Source organism: Vipera ursinii, assembly GCF_947247035.1.
Source record: "Vipera ursinii genome assembly, chromosome: Z".
NCBI lineage: Eukaryota > Metazoa > Chordata > Lepidosauria > Squamata > Viperidae > Vipera > Vipera ursinii.
Window position 1 is genome coordinate 83590177 of NC_139517.1, and position 25255 is coordinate 83615431.

Here is a 25255-nt window from a genome sequence, read left to right on the forward strand (position 1 = left end):
AAACCAGCCAGAGACCTGTATCTTGCAGTCCTCTTAAGAGGAGCAATTATCTGGGCAACTCTCAATTCTCTCTTTGTCTAAGAGGAATTACAAGTAGCTGGTTTACTCACTGTTATTCAGCCTCTCTTTTTATGGATACATCTTCAGTTTGTTATATTATCCCTAGAAGTGCCTTTAAGTCAGTATTGAAAAGTTAATAAAGATAGCTTCTTCCATAAAGTGGTTCAGAAAGTGCATTTCTTGCTTGCAAACTACAGTAGAACACTTAGTGACCCAATGTACATAGTTATATGTCCTTGATTGCATGAAGTTTTATTAACACAAATATAATTTATTTAGATTCCCATTTATGTGAAATAATGAAAAAAATTGCACATGGCACAGGGTATTTATATTCTGTGTCAGCTGCAACTTACTTTTATATTTTTTAAATCTGTCTTGTTAACTATTAATAATTAGCACTTAATTGGAAAAAAAGAAAATATCCAGTGGGCTTTTTGAATCATGTATATTTCCTTGATAATATATGCTATGTTTAAGTTGCTTTAATACTTAGAATATTAACATTCAAAGCTGCCTGATCTATTATATTTAATTATGTTGCATAATCTTGTTAAATATAGTATAGGTAGTCCTCAACTTACGTTCATTTGTGACCATTCAAAGTTACAACAATGAAAAAAGTGACTTATGACCATTTTTCACACTTAGAAACTGTTGCAGCTTCATCATGGCCATATGATTTACATTCAGATGCTTGATAACTAGTTCATATTTATGATGACTGCCTTGTCCCGAGATCATGTGATGACATTTTGCGATCTTCTGACAAGCAAAGTCACTTAACAACTGAGTTACTAATTTAACAACTGCAGTGGTTCAGTTAACAAATGTGGCAAGAAAAGTTATAAAATGGGGCAAAACTCTCTTAACAAATTTCTCATTTACCTACATAAATTCTGGGCTCAGTTATGGTTGTAAGATGAGGACTACCTGTATTTTTATAAGGGAAAATTTTTAGTACAAATGTTTAGTACCTTTTAATGTACATGTTAGTGGGAAGGTAGGTCATACATATAGCTTAATGTACATATGAATTACATGGTAGCTATATTATATTTTATGTCTTAAAGTTTTCACTTTTGATTTCCATTCTTTTAAAACTGTTATTTTTTTGTACTAGAATAATTTGAAATATATAAAATAGATTTTAGTTGGCAAGTATTTTTGCATTCTATGAAAGAGAAAAGATAAAAAAAATCTGGTACACTATGCTCATATTTAATACAGATGAAAAGTGAAAAATAGTTGATTGACATCCACCTTTGACAGAGGATTGAAATGATCATTCTATATGTTTCAGGGTGGTTAATAAATAGATTTGCTTGAAATGTTTCACAGCAAGTATACTGTTGTTGCATCTGAAACTCAATTGTTTACACAAGAATGTCGGCAAAAGTTCTTGCTTGCTATGACTTCTATGCATTAAAAGCCCTATAATAATAGATACTTTGCAAGCAAACAAAAGGGAGCTTTATGTCATATTGTCCTTGTATTTACAGTCGTCCCACAAAAGCATACCGTAAGGAAGTATAAGCTGAGTTCTCAAGTTAATATGCTTTCCAGAAGTCTTAGGCTCAGTCCTTAAAATTTCTCTCAGGCTACTGCATTGAATTTTTAATTGACAGAAAAGGTATCATATTAAATGTATATATTTAATTTAAATAATGTTTCTGCCTATCCCCTGTCTACTTTTTAAGTGCAGATTCATGATGCAACTTAATGAAAAATTCTTAATTTAGAAAAATGGGGTAGAAGAAATAGAGATTAAAATCAAAGTAATTTGTATTATGCAAAGGAATTATTTAACTCTTTTTATTAGTCAAAATTTTTCAAATAATAATTCTTAGGTTAGAAGTCTTTTGATTATCTTATTAATCTGAATTCTTAGGTTGTAGTTTAATAAAACTTGGTACACACATATACAGAAAAAGCATTCAGGGGAAAAACATGTAGAAGAGTAAAATTCAATAAAAAATCCAAACGTTCACAAATTTACATTATATTTTTTTTCAGAAAATTATATATATATTTATATATATATATATATATAATATATATATGTGTGTGTGTGTGTGTGTGTGTGTATAATTATATATATTTTATATATATATATATATATATATATATATATATATATATATATATATATATATATATATATATATTATAATTATATATATATTATAATTATATATAAAATATAATGCCAAATTTTAGGTATGTAATAAATCCATGGAATCTAAAAATGGTTTCCAATTTGAATTAAATTTTGTTAAATTTATTTTTAAGATATGGGATTATTTTTGCCATTAGAAATATTCCCAAAATTTGGTCAACCATTCTTCTGGCTACATTACATAGCTAAATCAATATATTTTGTGGCAATATACAGTTTAGTAATATTTAGTAAAAATAGTACAATTGAAAATAAATTCAACATTAAAAATTGTTTTAATCTGGTATCAATCATTATATTTTACTGAGTTTTAGAGCATTACTCCCAGATATTGCGACTTATAAGCCATGATTTATATACACTGTTGATCCTTACATATAGATCAATACATCATGATTGGGCCTGATCCTTATGTAACAACTTGAAGAAAATGAACAATTTGTTTTAGTGATCAGAATTGGAATAATAGACCAATAATAGAATATCTTATTCCAATTTTCTGTAAGCATAATATTCATCGTGAATGTAATGTTCTTTTTTTATTGAAATTTCTTTTTTGCATTTTGATTTACATGTCTAAATTCTACAACTAAATTTGGGAAATTTGGGATGTATATTTTCTACAATAAATAAGAAAGTGAGGATAAATCTGGACTAATTCTTTTCCTGTATCCTCAATTTTCCATATATTTCTTATTAATGCATTCTTTTAAAATTATTTATTTCTACTCATAACAATCCAAGGTTATTTTTACAGACCATCTGGATGTCTTGTTCCTTTCACAAAAACATGGTCAGGACATAATGAGTCACAATTCTTCTGTGATTCCAGTTAAGCATGGTAATAATAATAATTTGAAGTTACAAACTGTCAACCATCCTGTCAACCATTTGTGTCCTATAAAATCTTTCATTCTTTAATTGGATCATATATAATTTGTTTACTTGTTTATGCTGATCTATTAATACTTTGTTTAATAGTTATTGGAATCACTTGAAACAAATTGAGTATTAGTAAAATATCCATTTTAATACTTGCAGTCCTTTCTAACAAGACAGCTTTAGTATTTTTTGTTGTTGTTGAAATATCTGCTGTTATATTTTTCCAGATCTGAAAGTAATTACTTTCATTTTTGTCAAGTAAAAGCCTCATACAATTTTGAAAGAGCTAATTCAGAACAGAGCAAAGTTGGACATAATGAATATATTTATACTGATGACGTTTCATGAAAAGAGGAAAGTAAATTGAAAAATATAAATTCAACTGCTATTGTGGAATTAAGTTTGTTTAAAAAAAACTTAAATATGTTGGGAGCAATTAATTCTAGCCTGGGGAAAGACCCTCTCAGGTTTTAGGAAATGCTACTTCTACCTTTTTCCTATGCCTAAGGAAACTTTCTGATCTTTGCAAAAGGTAGAGATGGCAGGCAACAGCTTTTAACACTGAGGCAATCAACGTGGTATAGAAAGAATTGTGCTTGGTTTATTTTTTTCTCACAAGTATTCTAGAAAGGGCATTCTGCATATCAGCTAATGAAGTTAGAGTAGACTCTGATTCTGGACGTTAAATACATTAGATGTTTAATATGCAGGATTGAACAGTTCCCTAAAAGAAAAGTATTTAGAAAAAAAGTCTCTTCGTAGAACATTTTTTGTATGAGCACTGTTCAGTTACTTATCTTAAATGGAGGCCATTTTACAGATAGACATTATGTTCACAAAAGCATCTACTATTCCTTGAGTGCTCTAAAAAGCATTTCATAAAAAAAGTCTCTTTGTTCTTTTATTTTGGATTTGATCCTTGTAGAAGCCCTATTTCAGGGTAGGGAATGGCCTGAATATGTGAGCTGATTGTGACATATGAATACCAAAGAAAAGGAGATGATGTATTATAGTGATATGTGGGAATGACTTTAGAAAACAGAGAAGAGCCCCAGCCAGGAAATTGGCTGGATAAGACGAGTCCTCTGGATTTAGAAGCCATTCCTAAAATTCCTAGAGGTATCTTCTCCCTCTCTTTGGAAAAGAATAAGAAAAGAATAATAAATTGCAAGATTGCTATAAGTCTTGTGAGGTAGTCCAGACAAATGAGTTAACTCATTTGTAATTGCAAGGTTACCTTAACAGAAACTTGCAAGTCTGAAAGGACATTTTCCCCCCATCACCTTTATAGACCAAAGGACTAGGGAGGGTCCCTTCTAAATCATTTACCATATCCATATTTCTGTTGCAAACTAAGCTGCCTCCTATGTCATTTCCCTGGTTGTAGTTCTTACATACATAGATGCAACTACAGACTGTATGAATGTGTGTGTGGAGAGAGAGGGGGAGGGAGGCAAGGGGGAGGAGAGAGAGAGAGAGAGAGAGAGAGAGGGAGGGAGAGAGAGAGAGAGAACTTTTACAGTGCCTGAACTTTGAACTTACCTTCCTCTTCTGGCAAGCACAAGAAGACATATAAGAAAGCTATAAGCTATTGAACTGACTGATTATTACAAATCATTATCACAAATCAGGTTGGCAGCTTCAGATACAGTGATCATTAGATAAATATCAGATTTATCTTCAGATACAGTGTTCTGATAAATACAGTACATCTCTGTTTGCTTCAGCGATCAGAATTGAAGTCTGATTATTATAGCACATTCCTATCTTTACACTAAATGGCATTTGCTGAGCTGGACAATATATGGTCAATGAACCAATGTAGCCTCCAATTAGCAAGAGAACTGTCAGAAGGGACTCTTCCTGATCTTCTGGAAAGTAAAAGTAAAGGAGGGAAGAAGTCTTTTCAGACTTGTAGGAAAGTTCTGTTACATTGTAAACTTACAAAAAAAGATAGTATTAATATTCATGGTTGGTTCTTGTCTAGAATATATTGAAGGGCTAACAGTACTACATAGAGAAAAATGACTGTATTGGAATCCATACAATACTGTAAACTCAGATCTGCTCTGCTTCAGAAATCCTTGGTGCTCTCTGAGCTTGGTTGGGTGGTGTTGTTGTTGTTTGCAGATGTTTCATTAACCAAACTAGATAACATCATCAATGCTTCTCAAGGAGTGCGGTTTGCTGTCAGTTTATATTCTAGTGGCTTGCCCTATCAGTTTTAATGGAAGTAATATTGGAGATTTTTTAAATAGACTGTTTAATGTTAGCTTCTTTGACAGATCCTTGATTGGGGTATTAATTATTTCTTGATTGTTAGTCTGATGTTAATCTTGGTATTAATCTAAGCTCATCTGGATATATATTCCTGATGGGGAAATGTTTTGGTCTTTTTGTTTCCTTACTGGCTTGTTGATTTTGCACAGTCTGTAGAAGTTGTTTATTTCTGTCTATCTATAGATGGCTAATTTGTCAGAGTGCCAGGCTTGGCTTGATGAAATGATGCAAACTTTTTAATTTCATAAAATATGAAGAGACAATTAATTAACATAAAATTAATCTTGCCTTTAAGTAAATATAGTATATTAGCAGATAGGTCAGTCAGATATTGGCTAGATGTAAATATGATACTGAATTGCATTCCCAAAATATGGAATGACAGTTAATGAAGAATCTTGGCTCTGACAAGCCTCTGGTTCGGCTAAGAGGATTATATAAAAAACATACAACCCAGATGTGAAAGGGTAGATTTCTGCACAATTAATTGTGCTTTAATTAATAGAACCAGGATTCTTTATTAATTTTCATATTGCTTCATTTTCCAAGCAGACAGGTAAGGACTTGGGTTGCTGTTCTTAATCTTTCCTCTAACTAAAGTAAAGTAGTTTGTTTTCTTTTCCTATCTTTCATTAGGGATATAAGGAAGGAATTTTGCAACTATATTAGGTTTAATATAGTCAATACTTCCCACAGGCATAATTTACGCAAATTTGGGCTTGGAGAGGAACTGTAACAATTTGGGCCATTGAACAAGCTCAAGATAATCAGTACCAAACTCAAAACAAAAATACGTATATGGCTATGTAAAATAGGTGATAGTTTGCCTGCTGTGAATATTTTGACACTGGTTGCAGTAAATTGTCTTTCTTGGACGTCTAGAAGAACTTTGAAAGAAATTTTGAAGTATGAAAGAATTAATATTGGAATTTGAACCTGAAATTATTTTTTACCTTAGTTAGAAGCAGTCCAATACGCAAAAGTAGACATCTGGTTTTAGAGAATAGAGATCAAATACAAGAAACATAGCCTAAGCTGTGAATCACAATCCTGTTTCTAATCTATATTTTGTCATTGTGCTCACTAGTAATTGTGGACAATCACTGTTTCTTACCTTACTCTATTGCATAGAGTTTTTGTGAGAATAAAATGAAAGGAAAATGGTCTATGTTGTCTTGAATTTTTGGAATTCTAATTGCAGTTAATGACAACAATAATAATCCATTGCACTTATGTATTGAATCACAACCAACACAATCTTACTGTAGTTTTGTACTCTGTAAATAAGATGTTAGCTCTTGAAATCAATGAATTTATTACCTGTAGGTCAAAGCAATCAGAAAGCAGACAAATTCTGCTGGCAGTGGTGAGATTCACCCGGTTCGCACCACATTGGCAGAACCGGTAGCTAATTTTTTGTTGCCCAGGCCCAGAATGTTCTTCCGGAAGCAGCATCCACACAAAGAACCAGTTGCTCACATATTTGAATCCACCTAATTAGCCAGTAAAGCAGCAGAACTGCTGTACTTTGGCCCACGTTAAGGAAAAAAAATGGGATTTTATATTTGATGGATTTTTTTCCAGGCTTTCCTGGTACATTTCTTTTTATTTCGCATTCTTACAAAAAATAGTTTGTGATATTGTACATCTCTGGCAGGGACTGAGGTCCATTAATGTAAAAGAAGCACTCCTGGAAACAGATTCCTGTGTTCCTCCAACCCACAACTTCACCCCCTTGTAAAAATCCTCTTCATTGTCATAACACTACTGCAAAATCTAGTAGATTAGCCCATAAATAGTTCAAAATATTTGTAATGCTGCCATCTAGGTTAAGGACTACATTTTTAAAATAAGTTTAGACAATTGATCATGTATATGATATTCACTTTAAATCATGTTAATTTAATAATGGCAGCTTAGTCTTGTAAATTTTTATAACTGGTCTGTAGTACTAAATATAATTCTAATGAAAAAAACCACTTTTTTTCCAAATAAATATTTTAAATGAGTAGCTTATTAAACATCTATTCCTCCTATAACCTTATGGCTACTTCCTGCAAAGAAATGGAAAATATAACAATTGTTTACATGGGTTTTTTATTAATGGTCAAGAAATTACAGCATCAGAGAACATAATTCAAATTGAAGAAATATATTGTAGTTATTGATTTCCCTTCAAATAATGGCATATTTACACAAATTGCAATTACTGAACTAAAATCATCAACCATTATTTGAAAAACTAGTGTAAAATTTTCAGCTGTAGTTTGATAAGAATAATTTAATTCAAATTTTCTTCATTTTCTTTTGCAGTGATGTCTTATTTTAACAAGCAGAAGGGTTAATTATTTCCTTGCAGTTTATATAATTTTATATGTTAACAATAAAGTACTCCATATTTTATTTTACTATGAATTGTTATTATATATAGATAGTTTATGGAGCTATATAGTATAAAATGGATAGTGCTGTAAATGGAGCCATAAATGCTGATATAAAATAATATAGATAATTTCAGTTCCCTGTTTTTACTTTTAAAATTTTTTATAGAATAATAAAGCCTATTTCACCAGAAGTTGCTCAAAATATTTTATTTCTAAAGAACATTGATTTTCTTTCATGCAGTACCAAGCACAGCTATAATTCATTATTGCTATGTGTCCCATTTTTATACTATACATAGATTTTCTTTGCTCACAATCTGTGCATTGCTATTGCCAGATGGCCATTCAGTTGAGAGTTTGTTTTCCTTGAAAATAAATTTACATTAAATTTTGTTGGTTGTATTTATTTACTTATATGGAATATTTCTATTCTCTCTGTTACCTAACATCAGGATAGCTAGCAATATAATTTAAAAAGCAAAATGCAACAAAAGCAAGTTCTGAAATATTAAATAGTAACATCTAAAGCAATTAAAATACATAATATATTTAAAACATGATGAAATAATTAAACAATAATTAAATATCTTTGAGTTTCTTCCTAAAATGTAATAAGAAAGGGATTTGTCAACTCCAGTGACTGCTTAGAAAAACAAACTCCTGTCCAGCCAGAGAAAGGAGAATTAGTTAGCAATCTCTCTCTCTCTCTCTCTCTCTCTTTCTCTCTCTCTCTCTCTCTCTCTCCCCCTCTCCCTCTCCCTCTCCCTCTCCCTCTCTCTTTCTCTCTCTCTCTCTCTCTCTCTCTCTCTCTGTATTGAGATCCACAAAAGTTACACAATGAACTGTGTTGGAATAAGCTATCCTATACATAGTCTATACTAACTCAGGTTAGATTGAAAAATGTAGCTTGAATATATGACATACTATTACTTTATTATGTTTTGTCTAGGTCACGGGTAGGCAACCTTGGCTCTTTTATGACTCGTGGACTTCAACTCCCAGAATTCCTGAGTCAACTATGCTGACTCAGGAATTCTGGGAGTTGAAGTCCACGAGTCATAAAAGAGCCAAGGTTGTCTACCCCTGGTCTAGGTTATGGAAAAATATTTGTGTAGCATTAAAGCTAAAAAGAAAATTTAATACAAATTAAATAGTAAGTTTGGAAATATTTTCAATTCATAATTTTCTGCCTGCTAACTATTTATAAGCATGATACGCAATCTAGCTGAAATAAAACCCTATTAGATCCCTAAGATATAATAAGGATATATAAGGATACATTATTAGAAGGTAGCCTTCCATTAATTAATGGAATTGCACTTTGCTTGCAAAGTGAAGCACCTGAAAAATTTTCCTTATCTAAATTTGTATTACACCTAAATATCCAACCATCATTGAATTTGTGCTGCTGATTAACCTTAAGCATTTTATGGTTTTATTTTTTTATAACTTGTAAGTAGATTTTGTTGAATAATATCAGTCAATGTATTGGGGAAAAGAAAAAAAATGACAATTTTTTTTAATATAAATAATAGTTTTTTTAAAAAAAATATGCAGGACAATCATATTTCAATGTTCCTTTTCAATATGCTGTCATTCTTTTGTTCTTGAAAATTGCTCCTTTTAAAGATATTAATGACTTTTAACTAGATTAGTTTCCAAATTAGGAATATATATTTAACATACTGAAACACTAAGAAATACGATACAAATTAATATTATTGACCAGTAATTATTTGATTTGGTTTGTTTCTATTTCACATTTCTAAACCACCCATCCCCCTCCAAAAAGTTATGCTACCTAAGCTTACTTATAATGCAATACGGAGTCTGTATAGTATACCAAGAAATAGACTTTAATTCATTCATTCAGATGGATTTACTGCCCAGCGTTGTTTGAAATGAGATGAGCCACAAACAAACAAACAAACAAACAAACAAATTATTGCTAAGTGAGTGGGCCTGCTATCACAGACTTAGGCATCATTTTGAATGTTTGTTTTATGAAAGTGTATGTGGTCTAAAATAAAAGTTAAAACGTTCTTATTTTTAAACTTGATAAGTGTTTATCTAATTATTAACTAATTGTTATTAACTAGAAGGCAATGTGAATGAAACAGATGCAGAAACAGCTCACACTGGGAAGAAAGCAATTTAATGAAATACTGCTGGAAAACCAATTAAGCTTAACTTTAATTTGTAAGCAGTATACTGCTTGCTGATTAAGGAGGCCTGTTTTGTAATTTCCCACCTGTTGAATTCAATAACTTATCTATTAAAGTCAGTGAAGTCTGAGAAATCTGCTTTCTTGCAAATGTGTTAAATTACCAAGCAGCGGGGAGTTTGACCTAAGTATGTGTAAGGCAGGAAAGGTCCACTCAGATAATTCTGCCAATCAAAATCAATACAGTAAAGTAGATAACAGATTTAGACACTAAAGTTTTGTTTAAAACACAGACTTACTGCTGCTGTCATCAGCATTGCCCTTTAGGATTTTTCAATTAATGCTGAAAAGCAGGATTATTGATTTTTGGATTTTCAGCATATCGTCCTTAGGATTGCTTAAAGTGTTCTTTCTGTTGCTCACACTTAAATTGATAGTGCTAGACACATAGTTAAACTCTTTCCTTAGTAATAATTTTACAGTCTTAGTGAAAGGCAGTGGAACTGGTTTTATAAAATAATCATTCATGCCCCCAAAAGTGGGGTGGTCTGGACATTGTTTCTTTGCCTGAGGGCCAAGAGTAAGCAGTATCTTCCCTAAGAATTAGCATGCAGTAACAGATTAAGACATTTGACTGTCATAAATCTGCTTTCCAATATATGAGACTCATAGGGCAGTTCTCCATCTATCCCTAATATAAAGAGGGTATTAGCACGTCATTGGCTGCTCTAAAGTTAAGCATACAGTTTTACTGTTCCCTTTCTCAGTGTCGTACATCTGTTCCCTACTTTCTTGTTCCATGCATATGCACATCGAGTGTATATGCATGTGAATGTGTGCACGCATATGTGGAGTATAGGCTGAGAGAGGATAACAAAATGAACTATTGCGTGCAAGAAATTTATGAACCTCACTCAGCTGCCAACAGCAACTGCTACATGCAGCCTTCGGATTATTGCACTTATATCGAAGATAGTCAGAGTTACGGCAGTTGTGATGCTCAGGTCCTGCACAATAATAACATATATATGGAACAGGCCTGGGCAGTGAATCAGCCTTATACCTGTAGTTACCCTGGAAACGTTTTTAAGAGCGAGTATTCTGACATGGACATGGCCCTGCATCAATACAACCAAACTGAATATTTCACTGAAGAAAAGCCTACTTTTTCTCAAGTGCAGTCACCAGCCTACTCTCAGAAAAAAGGTAGGGGAAAATTTTGTCATTTCTTAATAAGAGAGAGAGAGATCGAGATCATCTATCCGCATCTAATTCTTTACAGAAGAAAAAGCATACTTTTCTGAGTTACATGCTTAAAGGTGAAGACTGCCTGTCTTGAATTGGAAACAGTAGCAACAGATGTTGCTAGGTGATTTGAAATGGGTTTATTTTGAAGCATGATAAATGATAATGACATGCAGGTATTTTTGTATTAATATCAGGAAGCTTTTTATATGTATACAATATTTTCAAACTGCCAGCCTACCATGATATTTGTTTGTATATGGTTTGAATGAATGGAAGTTTCTTAAGAGTCTATTCATTCATTTATAAAATGTGTGGTCTTAAGTAACCACTGTTTATTTAACATCTTTAGTTCTCATTGTGTGTGCAAAAATTGCCATACTGTTAATTTGCATAAAATGCTAATCACTGGATGTTATATTATAGATAAAATTATATTTATAATATAAAACAGTTCAGGGGGAAAAACTGTTAGAAAAACAAAGTGAAACTTTTTCATCAAATTAATCATCACTTGGGTTGCTGGTGGAGTTAATAACTGGTATAATTCTAAATAAAAAAATTCTATATAATGTTGAAGGATGCCTTTATCAAGCAATCAAGCTGTGAAATATTATGCAATGTAATCTGAAATAAAGCAAGCAAGCTGTTCAACATCTGTAAGAAACATTTAGCTGCATGTATACAAAATATTATTTCCTCTGTAATACATTTTATTTTATAGACCACTATTCTATTGTCTTTAGAATGTTAAATGTTATTTTTCTTGACAGTCATAACAGTTCTGTTTCTAACAAGTAAGTTGAGTTAGTTCAAACAGTCTAAAATATTTAAGTGAATGGTCTGCTGTTTGATCATTATTTTCCAGCTATTCCGTCTGAGCTAACTATAAGCAATTAAAATCTGAGCAAATATCAAAGTTTCCATTTTTTTAAAAAAATTGTAGACGAATGTTATCTATTTAAAATAGTATGCTATGATATTAAATGTTCTTTTGCTCAGCTTTAGATATACTTAGTAGCATTTACTATTCTTAAATTATAACTTTTAGTAGACAAAGTTATTCAATAGTTTTACAAAAAACATACTGGTCTAAAAGTCTAGATTTTTTTTTAAAATAGTTGCTAATGGTAAAAATTAGATTTATTCTTCATATTTAAAATGTTCAGGACTGAAAAACTGACCAATATGTATTTAAAAGGTTTAATGTATATTTAAAAACTAAGATTTTTTTAAAATTAAGATAACACAATGTCTGTATCTTCTTTTTCTTTTTTACTTCCTTCTGTTGTTTCTTTTATGTCTTTATATTTTTATCCTTTTTTTGAATCTTAATGTAAATAAATAAAAGGTATATACTTATGTTGTTCATCTTTACTCTCTATCTCCATCTTTGGTTAGAAACCATATAATCAACAGACTTGTTTTGTTGGCAAATATTAGTAATAAAGTTAAGCAAAACTGCATGACATTTTGCAGTTATCTCCACAAATATAACTTCACAAGATTTCTATCCATGTAGAATTTCTAAACAATTATATCACTGTAAAATTAAATAATTATTGATTATTAACATGTTATATTATAAAATTTCTACATATCAGTCTTTAAAATTACAGATTAATATATTAGTTGGTACAACTAATTTTATGTTAGCAGACTTTAAATATTAATATTTCATGGAATTTTTATTATGAGATTTTCCTCCATTAACTTTTTCTTGCTTGTTTTCAGGTAAATATAAAAGCTCTCCAAATATTTGGCAGTAATATGTTGCTGTCAATGAATGAAACTCATATGACTGTACAAAAAATTTGTAATCATTTTCTTGGTCAGCAAATATACTGTAACATATTTGTTGATCTCATTGTATTAGAAACTATAAACATATTTTATGAGACGCTTTTAACCAAGCCCTGATAAAAATTTGATCAGCTAATCCTCTCTTGAAGGCAGACAGCTGTAATATAAAACATTTGTGACACTATTGATCCACAATTGATTTTTTTCTTATTTTACAAGCATATTTTTCTTGCTGTTAGCAAAGTCTTAATATTATCTCATTAAACAAAATTAAGATTTAAAGCAGGTGTTCAAAGTTGACTTTACAAGCTCTTTGTATTCATTTTATGTAACTCTGAATAACCTGAATTTTATTTGTTATACTTGCCACTATGTTTCTATCAGCTAGTACCTAAAATATTAAGAATCATACGTTTATATTTTTAAAATATAAAAAGGTAAATTTCTAAGTTTTTAATTCTGATCAAAATGTGCTTATAAAAGTTGCATGGCTTGTGAAAAAAGGGATCTACATAATTGGCAGAGTACAATCTTAATGCTAAATAACAAACATTATGAAACATACATGTTTTATACTTATATATTCCCAGCTGTTGGAGAACTTTGAGAACTTTCATTTAAAATCTTAGCTACATTTAAATTTCAGAAAAGTAATCAAGATGAAAAAAATCAGAATCTTTATTATATGCTAAAGTAACTCAAGGATTATTGGTGTTATATATGGTAACAGCAACAAGATTATTACATGCACAATGATGAATAATATAGAAATACCCTCAGCAGAGGATGAATAGCAAAGATGGTAGAACTTAACAGAAATTACTAAATTAACTTGTTTGATTAGGGAAGGAATAACCATTACTGTTATAAAGGACTAGAAACTGGTCATTTCTGAATTTACTAACTTTATATGTTGTATACTGTATGTATATGAGAAGATCGGAATTATGTTATGTAATTGTAAAGGGGGAAATTGTATCAAGTATTGTCTATAACTGTAGCAAGGAAAATCATAAATTGCTTCTTTAAATACTTTTTTTCACTTTATTTTTTTCTTTATCTTTTGTACTTTTATTTTTGTATTTATTTTTTAACTTTGTAAAAGATTCTTTAATAACAATTATTTTTTAAAAAGATATATATTAAAGCAACATATATGGCAGTGCTGAAAGGGAATTTCTATGTTGGGATACATTGGTTAACATAATTGATAATTTCTCCTAGAATATTAGGGAAATGAAAACCAATATAATTCATTCTACAGGAACTTTCCAATTCAAAGGATAGAAAAGTAAAAAAGAATCATTTCCTTTTTCTGTAACATTGTATAGGCATTATGCATGTTTTAGAGAATATTAATCACAGCATTGTATGTTCTATTTCTCTTCAAAATACCTAAGTTTATCAATAAGCAAATTGTTTAATTGAACAACCATAGAGTGTTTATTATGTATCTGTTCATATTTTTTAACATTTTTTACGGAGTACCGAAAAATACATTGACAAAAATTTTGATGGGGGAATGGATTGGGAGTAAATCACATTCCAAAATGTTTGAATTTAGCATATTACCATGATCTTTCATATTTTTCAAAGCAGACAAATGATTCAAAAAGTAGCTAACTGGACTTGTCTAAGAAACTAATCTACTTCTGTCTTATGCAGCAATTGATTCTATCTTAAATTTAGGGATATATTTCTTAATTTGAGCTAGGATTTAATTTGATTGTTAGTCATATTATATTAATTCATATCTCATATTACTATAAAATGAATCTTCTTCAAGTCAGTAAGACTGGTTCGAGTCTGGTTCAATATATTTAAGAAAAATACAACACAGATTTAAGAGCAAGACTTGCAATTGGCATGTTCGTGAGTAGTAGACACCTACTACTTATCACAGAAGTTGGAAATAACCAGGGGCTTTCACCATTTGCTCAGGCAACCCTCTACAGCTTGAACAGAACACAGATAATATCCTATAATTTTCTTTAAAAGAGTATTCTTTCTGTATAGAAAGAACTGAGATATTTTTGCTTCCAGGAATGAAATGTTACACCCCCTTGAAGCATTAGCAGCAAAAATAAATTTGAAAATTCAATCGAACAAGAGAGGCAGGCGCTCTTTATCTATCAATATCACTACTATCACAATATTGCTAATATATCAGCAATCCTCTGTTATATATTTTAAAAAGCTCATATGTGGTAAATATTGCAGTGACTCCTGCTAGTGCTTGTTATTGGTAACTTTGGGCCAAGAATCTCAGATTCAGAAAGTAAATGTGTGAGCTCCTTTTATGTTCCCACTAACACAGAGAGAGATAAATCCAAACAAATCTCTTTTATTAAAGGTATGCTAGCTAAGGAAAAAACTATTTAGGTTTATATTCTATGTAAATGTGTATCTTATTTCTCAGTTTTAATCATTGCAAACATTGGACATAATGGTGATGCACACACAGCCCACATAAACTGACCACATGGACCTCTAAATCTAAATAAAACTTCTTCCATCCTTATATAGTATTGCCTAGGGCTGTGGTGGCGAACCTATGGCATGCATGCCAGACTGGACATGCAGAGCCCTTTCTGTTGGCACACGTGCCAGAGGACAGTCCCCTCCCACTCTGGATGTGTGCCTGACTAGTGGGAACTGGAGAGGGCAGGGAAATCGAATCCAGCAGTGTTCTCAGGGGAACAGCTGCGAAAGCAAGGAGAGCGGAACCTATAAAAGGAGGAGGTTTTGGCGGGAGTGAAGCAAAAGAGCAAGTGAGTAAGCAGATGGCTTTGGAAGTGATGGTGGGCATCAGTTTGGAGAAGACAAGTAGGATGCAGCGTCCATTTGTACTTTGCAGAAGGCTAGTGGGGGAAAGAAGCCACGTAAGTTTGGACTTTGGAAAAAAGGAGAGAGAGAGGAAGGAGAGGAGAGGGAGGGAAGGAAGGAAGGAAGGAAGGAAGGAAGGAAGGAAGGAAGGAAGGCTGGGGCCGCCAGTCCCACTAGGTGAATGTGCAGCCAGGCCTGCCCAGGTGACGCCGAAGCCAGCCAGCCCTTCTGTGGGAGCGCAGGGGGAGAGGGGAGAGTGGCTACCCCCGAGCACCATGCCTGCCTCAGTTAGGGCTACCTCGGCTTCTTCCCCCCTCCAGGCTGGGGCTGGTAAGATTCTCCCCTTGGGCAGTGCTGCACCCATCCTCATCCAGCCATTCTCCTCCTTCTGTGGGTAGACTGCAGCTTACCAAGCTGGGCGGCGCCTCTGCCCACATGCGTCTTCAGGCAGAGGAGCCATGCACCCATGGCTTTCACTCCCCTCTGCCTCCATCCGCCTGAGGCCTGAGCTCAGCATGCCCAGCTGGCTGACAGGTTGGAGAGCGCCAGACGGCGGCAGCTGCCCCGGGATGAGTGGTAGGCGGGGTGGGCACTCCAGATGGATCGGCATTTTTCTAGTCCAGTTCACCCGACCATACACACACACTGCTCAAGCACCATTTCTGACAGATGTCAGCCCAGGGAGGGGGGGAGAGCAGAATGCTGGTGACCCGAGGAGGGGTGGTCTTAGGGGACACCATCCGCCATGCAGGCCAAGGCTGGGTTGGAAGACACACAAACAGTGACATGAGGGTGAGGCCGTGCCAATCTGCTTTGGTGCTACTGAGCTGGCACCCCTGACTCAAGAGGGGAGAACCCCTGCCCAATGTTCTGCAATTAAGAGGCTCTGTCAAGTCACTGTGGGGGGAATCAGAGGGGAAGTGAGCCCACCCAGATGGCTATCAAGGACTGTTTGTATCATTGAAAACTTTGTTATTATGTTTTTGGGAAGTGGAGTGAGTGGGGGATTTTTATTTTTTGTTTTGCTTTTTTAAAGAGAACGTGGCCCCAACGCCCTCCTGCATATTCAGAAGCCTTGCACCATCGCTGTTCGCTTGCCACGCTCCCTCAGCCCTTCTCTTTCTCTTCCTTTGAAACAAACAACCACTCCAATCTTCCCATTCCTGCCTTCTGAATTAAAATGAGAGAAAGCCAAGTTTTTTTCTTTTGTGGTCTTTACATATTTAAACTGCAGCTAGAAGGAAGTGGGGAAGAAAACCATCACGAGACACTCTTCTGTTTTAACTTTTTTTCCTTGTCGCTTTTTGGAGTTTTCATCCGGATCGTGAGACGGCAGCATTTGGGAGGGGGTGTAGCTACCCCCTTCTCCCCAAGCCATCAGCTGAGCAAGACGCCCTCCTGCCCACTGCCCCACCTGCCAGAGACCCCCTGGATCTCCCCCAACCCTGCCCATCCCCCACTCATCCCTCCCCAGGAGCAACATCGAGGTGGCCATGCCCACCCTGGCTACACCCACCCAATCTGCCATGACCACTGTAGCCACGCCCACCCAGTGGGCCACACCCACCCAGCACCCGGTGATACATAAGTGGGTTTTGGGTTGCAGTTTGGGCACTCGGTCTCTAAAAGATTCACCATCACTGACCAAGGGAATGTATTTTATATTGTTAAGGATTAGATGCACCCATTTTTTTCCTTATACCATCAAGCTTTAATATATATCATTGAAAATTCCTGTGACAGCTTGACAAATCCCCTTGTCCCTCACAAATTAAGCAAGATGGGTAGCAGACAAATCTAATGAATACAATAAAAATTTGGGGTGCGATCATTTGTTAAAAATCAGCAAAAGCTAATTCTAGCAGGTGTTACCTAACCTACAGAAAAAAGAATGTACATGAAGTCCAGCAGTTTCCAGTCAGGTCTTGTTCCCATAACTGACTCACAGAGAGAAGCTGATTAAAAGTATCTGCAGACTTTCAGAGATGGATGGAAGAAGAAAAGCAAGAATGCTTTAGCAAGGGGAAAAAATGAACCCAGACATTTAGAAACCACAGGACCCCTAAAGTGCAATCTTTATAATCTCCAAGTTTCCTATTTGACTGGTAATAGCATCATGAGTAGTTTAGAGTTCTATGTTAATTTATGTTAAGTATAATCTCCATTAGGTCTAAGGTTTCTTCCAAATATTTATCTATTATTTTCCATCCTTTTAGGGCAGTTTTATTCAACCTAGGCAACTTTAAGATATTTGGGTGTCAACTCTCAGAATTGTGCAATGTATAGAAACATGTTAATCTTGGCAACAATGTTTTCTTTAGCAATTTTAGCTTCCTAAATGATTTTCTTTTTCTATTTTATAATATCTTGATTCAGACTGTTTAATATCTGTGCATTTCCTGCCTCTGTTTAAGAAACTGTTATGTCAGAGTAGTAAGTTATATTTACATGCATTAAATAACAGGGATTCTTTTCAAATTTAGTTTTTGCAATGATAAACTTTCTTTCTCTCTTAATTCTTTGCAGGGTACATACCCAGTTATTTAGACAAGGATGAGTTATGTGTTGTTTGTGGTGACAAGGCCACTGGATATCACTATCGTTGTATCACTTGTGAAGGTTGCAAGGTAATAATAGCAGTGTAAATGAATAAGAGCTAGAAATCATAAACTAGTTTGATCTCCTATTATAGATATCACATCGGTTTAAATGCCATGTAGGGACAGCATATGTTATATATAACAAAACAGGAATATTCCTTTTATAATATCCCAAAATAATGTTTGTGCTTGCAGTAGAAAAAAGACTCCCGTTTAATTGATTGATTTTAGAATTTTAAAATACAATAACAATAAAAATCATATGAGGGATAAGAAAAAGAAAATATAGTCTAGAGTTATGACTTCCTCCCTTCTTTTTATTGATAAGTTGCAGTCTTACTCTTTTACCTCCCTCTTTTTTGTAATTATCTTCACAGAAAGAAGGATCTCAAACATTTTCAAAAACCTGTTTTATCTGGATTTTTTTAGGAGGGCATTATATAGCAGTATAAGTCCAGTGAGTTCCCTGGAACAATAATGTTTTATGACTGAAGGCAAATATACATATCTCAGGATAATGTTTCAGGATCCAATCTGAGTCCGTCATCAGGACCAGAGATTTAATCTGCCAACCTTTCAACTCCTGCTGAACCCCATCCTCAGAGAACTTCTCTTTACTAGTATGCATGCTTTGGGCTATTCTATGCATAATATTTATGTGTAAATAAATACTAGTCCGCACTAGCACTAGTCTGAAAGCTTGGAAGACTAAACGTCTGGTCCCAGTGACTGACTCAGATTGGATCCTGCAATGTTTTATATAAGAAATTAGATGTACTGACTGGGATTATGTTTTCCTTGCTGTTCTTTAACTTTGGTCATATATTAATGACTTGGAATTGAGTCCAGTTCTCTCAAGGCCATGTATCAAACATATCTTCCTTTGTAACCACCACCAGCTATAAGTTTATGTCAATTTTAAAGCAGAAGTGGGCAAGGGTTTTTTTTTCTACAGCTGCAAAGTGAAAGATGGTGACATGGTGACTGGTAATCATTAAAAGCAAAAAAAAGAATTTTAATTATTTTTTTTGTGATAGAGTTCAGGATACTAATTTTTTAGTAAAAATAAAAATCGTGCTAAATCTGTGAGAGATGTATGCAATATATTATTTATTTATCTTAAAATAAGTTATTTGCTACTAAATTCTAGTAGCATGTTCTTAGGGGCTTCAAAAGGCCTCAAGCTGGCCACTAGTTATGCTGTAAAAATATTTGGAAGCTGGATTTTTCCTGCATCTGCCTCATTGATAAAAAAAAATGAAACAGTTCACACATCACACTAAGTCAAACTACATAGTTGCTTAATGCAGTGTGCGAATTAGCCATCTTTAAGATGCAGTAAATTTTGCTAATGTATTTTATAAATCATTTTATAATAGCATTCTTAAATGTTATTGTTTGTTTCATAATCCTCCTAATAAAATTGTTAATTTATAATTAATTAAATAAATCATAATTAATTGCACCAAAGAATTTTTCATTTTTAATTTTAGTTCAATAGCATACTGTCAAAGTGGTACCAGGTATGTGGCCATTGATTTCACTGAGTCTATAATTCATCTTCAAAACTATAATAGAGATGAATGGTAAGGAGGTTCTGCTCTCTTTAAAGCTAGTTTCAGCTTCTGGTTTCTTCATACATCAGCATAGCAGATGGAAATGAGATTCTGTTTTATATACATTAGGTTAGCCTTAAAAGAGATTTCAATGTGTGTTATAAACAAGAATTATAGCTAAGCCATTCTTATACTTATTTCAGATAAATAAATTACAGCCTAGAAAATACTCTTGGGATGTGTTTGGTCAAAATGTGTGTGAACTGAATCCATCTAAGGTGTCATGGTATAAAATCTAATTCAATACATATCTAATGTGCATTCAAATGTCATCCATCAGTAACATTACAGTTTACCAGAAGATAATTTTTTACAGAGGTCACAGATTACTTGTAGGAGTAGGATGTCAGAAGTATACAAGAATTACTAATCATTATTTTCTTTTAGAAAACAGTCCATGAACCGGAAAAATCCATCAGACCTTTTAATCTTCTATCCTTAAATCAGCTCATTTATGGTAACTAAACAAGAGTTGAGTACAATTGAGTACAATTTCTCCAAGTAAATAGTTGAAATCAGGTGCAGTATGAGGCATGTTCTTGTTTGTCAGGAGTTACTTCTAAAGTTATCTTTTAAAAAATTAAATAAGATGTAAGACTGATGCCTAACTTAATATTATAGTTAAGCTTCAGATTCCCAGTTGACAGAAAGGCCAAAGAAAATATAATTCTAGAATCAAATCGCATATTCTTAAGGATTTATAAATAAATACCGAAGTAAAATGTCCTGCATACTTTATACAGACAGGTCAGTGATTTGGTAAAATTTTGTAAATTCTTATTTACACAGGGATTTTTCCGAAGAACAATTCAAAAAAATCTTCATCCAACTTACTCCTGTAAATACGAAGGAAAATGTGTAATAGACAAAGTCACAAGAAACCAATGCCAGGAATGTCGCTTCAAGAAATGCATCTATGTTGGCATGGCAACAGATTGTAAGCTTTTTTTAAATTTCCTATTTGTTTTCATTAGATATGTTTATTTCAATTTTTGTGATAATTTTTTATTCCAATTTTTAATTTATACTCTTATATGCCAGTTGAAAATATTGATTGATGTGTTCAATTAATTTTTTCAGAGCTTTAATTTTCTGTTAACTCTTGAAAAGATTATGCTTTCTTCTGGCCAAATGATTTTGTGCAATATTAAGAAGATGAACAATTTCTATCACAGAAGTGGGAAGATTTCTGAGCAAAATCCTGCAGAGGAGGGGGGAAAAATCAAGCTTAAAGATTTGGGAAAATGGGAAGTTGGATAATGTTGCATGAGTCATCCTGCAGTTGTCCGTTTTATTTTTAGCCAGAAGGAAAGGGAGCACTATTTCATTTCTAAGAAAATAGAATATATGGCTGCAAAATTAACTCTTTGCAAGGTTGTATTCCCAAAGTTTCTCAGAAAATTTGTAGGAGCATCTTAATTAATGTGAATTGAAGTAATTATAATTAAAAATTGCAGCCTCAGCATACTAGTCTTAATGCTTTATAAGAATATAAACAAAAGTCTTATTAAAAATATTAAAGTAATCCATTTTTTTCAAAACTTCTATATGTGTAAAGGTGTATAACTGTTTAAATACATGTAAAAAATTCCAGGCTACTTTGTTCATGAATAATTAAATTACTAATCACGATGTCTATATATTATCTTAATATCCCAGGTAATATACTTCTAAATATTATTTGTTGAGCAATATAAGACTGAAACAGTAGCGCTGTGCTCAATAACTGTCTGGGTTCCTCTAAATATTTAGTAGAAACTGTACGCTATTTTTGGTAGTGCTTTACTCTGATCCAGTAGGATTTTACGTAAGTGCTTATGGTTATGACTATTCTGATTAGCAATGTCTCTTCAGGTATGAAAGTTAGGTTTTTCATATACCTCTCCTTTTTTCTTTTAATTAAAAAGTTGCATGCTAAGTGGGTTCTGTACCATTGAGTAGGAATGATTACACATAATAATTTTGGACAACATATTTCCATGCAGCATTTTTTCTCTAGATTTGGGATAAAAGGTTAGTGGTAAAATGCTTTATTATTTAGTGATAAAGAGAGACTTTCTTTCTTAGGGGTATATCTTGACTAGAAATCTCATATTCTGTCTTCTTCACTGTGTCATGTAATATGGTAGCAATAGCACTTAGACTTATATACTGCTCCATAGTGCTTTACAGCACTTTCTGAGTGGTTTACAATGTTAGCATATTGCCCCCAATAATCTAGGTCCTTTTTACCAATCTCAAAAGGATGGATGGCTGAATCAATGTCGAACCTTGGGATCGAACTCCAGACTGATCATCCCTTTTTTCCAATCTCTACAATGGCTAGCCTGCCAGCCATGGAGGATATGTTCTCACACCAGAGTATCTGGGCAATTGCCATGTCACTGAGGCAGGTTAAAGACAGATTAAGACAGAAACAAATGTTGTCAGTAGAAAATACTACAAGACTTCCACCATGAAAACATCTTGATTCAGTCTGAAAGAAATTGGCAACCTGTAGGGCCCCAAATGGCCTGCCACAGGACCACCCATCCCAAATGATTATAGCCTTTGTATGTCTGAGGCCATTTCTCCTTTGGCTCTTGGAAAGAACGAAGTGTTGCTTGGCAGCCATTTTTTCTCTTTTTGCCTGGTGTAAATATGAGTCCCTTATGAAAGTTGTACTGTATTTTGTAAGGTTAATATTCCTATCAGCAATCTCCCTATTCTAACCTCTATGATTGGGGGGGCACTGCCCCAGCATTAGCAGTTTTCCCCAAAGAACAAAGATCACCATCATCAGCATTAAGGAATCTGTGCTGGGGCAGGGGCAGAAAGGAAGTTGACAAAGAATGGGAAGGGTCTGCCCCTTCTCCCTCAATAACACAATAAACAGCAGTAGAAATTATTGCTCATACTCTCATGTGAGGGCAGTGACTCTCCATATTTTCTCCAGTCTCCAGGACAGGAGAATACATCTTCATTGTATGGGAAAGGCCTCATAGATGTCCTTGCCATATATTTGGTGGTTATGTGAAGAGAAAGTTTGCATGTAAGGCTCCTCTATATCTCAGTCAATTGATGGCCAGCCAAGATTCTCTCTTTATGTCAAACACAAGGCCCGGGGGCTGGATCCGGCCCGCGAAGTGGTTTCATGTGGCCTGCAAAGCCATCCTGGAAACAGTGAGGGAATGGCCCCCACTGCCTTGGCCCTGGCCCAGAGACCCTCCTTCTGCCAGAGACCCTCAGATCTGTCCCACTCCTGCCCAGGCCCCCATAGGTACCCTTGATGCAAACGATGTAGAGCTGGCCATTCACACCTAGTAGGCCATACGCACTCTAGCCACGGCCACCCAGTAGGCCACGCCCACCCTGGCCATACCCACCTGCCCCCCTGAGGGCAACCACAATGCTGATGCGGCCCTCAATGAAATTGAGTTTGACACCCCTGCTTTATGTGGTCGAATCCTTCATATATTCATTTACATATTCATGTAAAGCTCTTTCATCTTAGCCTCACAGGTGATGGCTGATAGTGGAATAGCTGCATGATTTCCTCATGTATTTTCATTGGATATGGAAAATCATGTGATTATCCCAGTTACTTCTGCTTTCTTTTTCATTTTAAAAAGTACACAAAACTGAAATATTTTATCCTAAGATTCTGTGTCTCATCTTTTGATCTTGAAGACATGATGCCCTTCTAAGAGATCTGACAAGGATTTTTTTGAAACTCAATTTGCGACAGCATAGAATAGGCCAAACATAATAGTATTGAAATTTTTTTTCTCCATGAATTTCCATGATTTGGAATTCACTTGGATTTGAAAGATGTGCATGATTAGTTATAAAAACTTCAGATTTTGCCCTGGCTAATCATCCTGTTATTTGTCCACTACCAATCACTCCTACTCAATTATTCAGGTATTATCTGAATAATCAAAAGAGATAATGAGGTCCATATAAGAAGCATTTCTAGTCTTCTTTTCTGTAATATATTCTTTTCTCATTAGTGGTGTTGGATGACAGCAAACGATTAGCAAAAAGAAAACTGATTGAGGAAAATCGGGAGAAAAGACGTCGAGAAGAATTACAGAAAACAATAGGAGTTAAACCTGAACCAACAGATGAAGAATGGGAGCTTATTAAAATCGTTACAGAAGCACATGTGGCCACAAATGCACAAGGAAGTCACTGGAAACAGAAAAGGAAATTTTTGGTACGTGCTACTATTTAGAACTGCCTTTTCCTTATCCAGATGAGCTTTGTGGTGAAAGTGTACATCATAGTAAATGTACTTGCTTAACATTCATAGGATAGATTTTTGCCATTTTGATGGGACAAGCCTAAATTCTATATTGTAGGATTAATATAGCTAGAAATAAGCAAGGATCTCAAAATGCCTCTTCAAACTGCAGAAAGCAAATTCCAGCCCATCCATTCACATTCTCACCCCATTCACTTGCCACCCTTGAGCTCCTTCCAGATGTAAATGCCACCCTAAGCTGCCAAAGGTTTACATAGGTGGGAGTCCATTGCTCTCTATGTCTGAATTATTTGCCTGCATGCAATGATTCTGCTTAATGTTCCCTGATATACTGGCCCTCCATTCATTTGTTTAACTGTGTTTTAATACCATCTGTATTAGTGCATGTCATCATATTTTAAGGCAGTGAGTAGTAAATTAATAATACAGCACACTTATTATATGGAGAAAAGACTTTTGTTGTACCATGCAGTAATTATTTTTTTAAAATAGAACACAATAGATTATGAATACGTGGTTATTTCTCACATAGTTATTGCAATAAGTAAATAAAAATCCTTAATAGTAATCCTCTGATAAAACTCCATGGAAACCACTGATGTCATTGGGACTATCATAGCATACGGACTGTTATTTTTTATATTCTTATGGCATGTTCTAGTATTCAACTATTTTAGTTTAATAGAGGCCAAATTTTACAAATTATTATCCATTTTATATATTTTTTAACTTTCAAGTTATAACAGCTCCTCCTACAGGAGAAGGGTTTAGTTTTGGATAATGGTAGAATAATATAAGAATCATCAGTCCTTACTTTTAAAAAATAAAATATATTGTAATACTGGAGCTTACAAGCATTCCGTAATTTTCTCTGTTAAATGGAGAGAATTCTAAATGAACAGGGTAATTTTTTCAGTCAAAGGTCCGCAGTCAAAAATGGGCTAGAACAGAATAAAAAAATGGGTAGAAC

The 25255-nt window shown here is 33.9% G+C and overlaps 1 protein-coding gene across 5 annotated transcripts in view; it reads left to right on the forward strand.

Annotated features, from left to right (window-relative positions):
• Window positions 1–25255, forward strand: part of THRB (thyroid hormone receptor beta) — a 224619-nt gene that overhangs the window by 180995 nt on the left and 18369 nt on the right. For 4 of the 5 annotated variants that reach the window (XM_083376160.1, XM_083376158.1, XM_083376162.1 and 1 more), the window contains exons 4-6: window positions 18350–18450; window positions 20829–20976; window positions 24032–24237. In XM_083376160.1, the coding sequence (XP_083232286.1) occupies window positions 18350–18450; window positions 20829–20976; window positions 24032–24237 (455 nt within the window). Of the gene's footprint in view, window positions 1–18349; window positions 18451–19613; window positions 20497–20828; window positions 20977–24031; window positions 24238–25255 lie in introns of those variants that run through there. The other variant, XM_083376161.1, reaches the window with a different exon arrangement.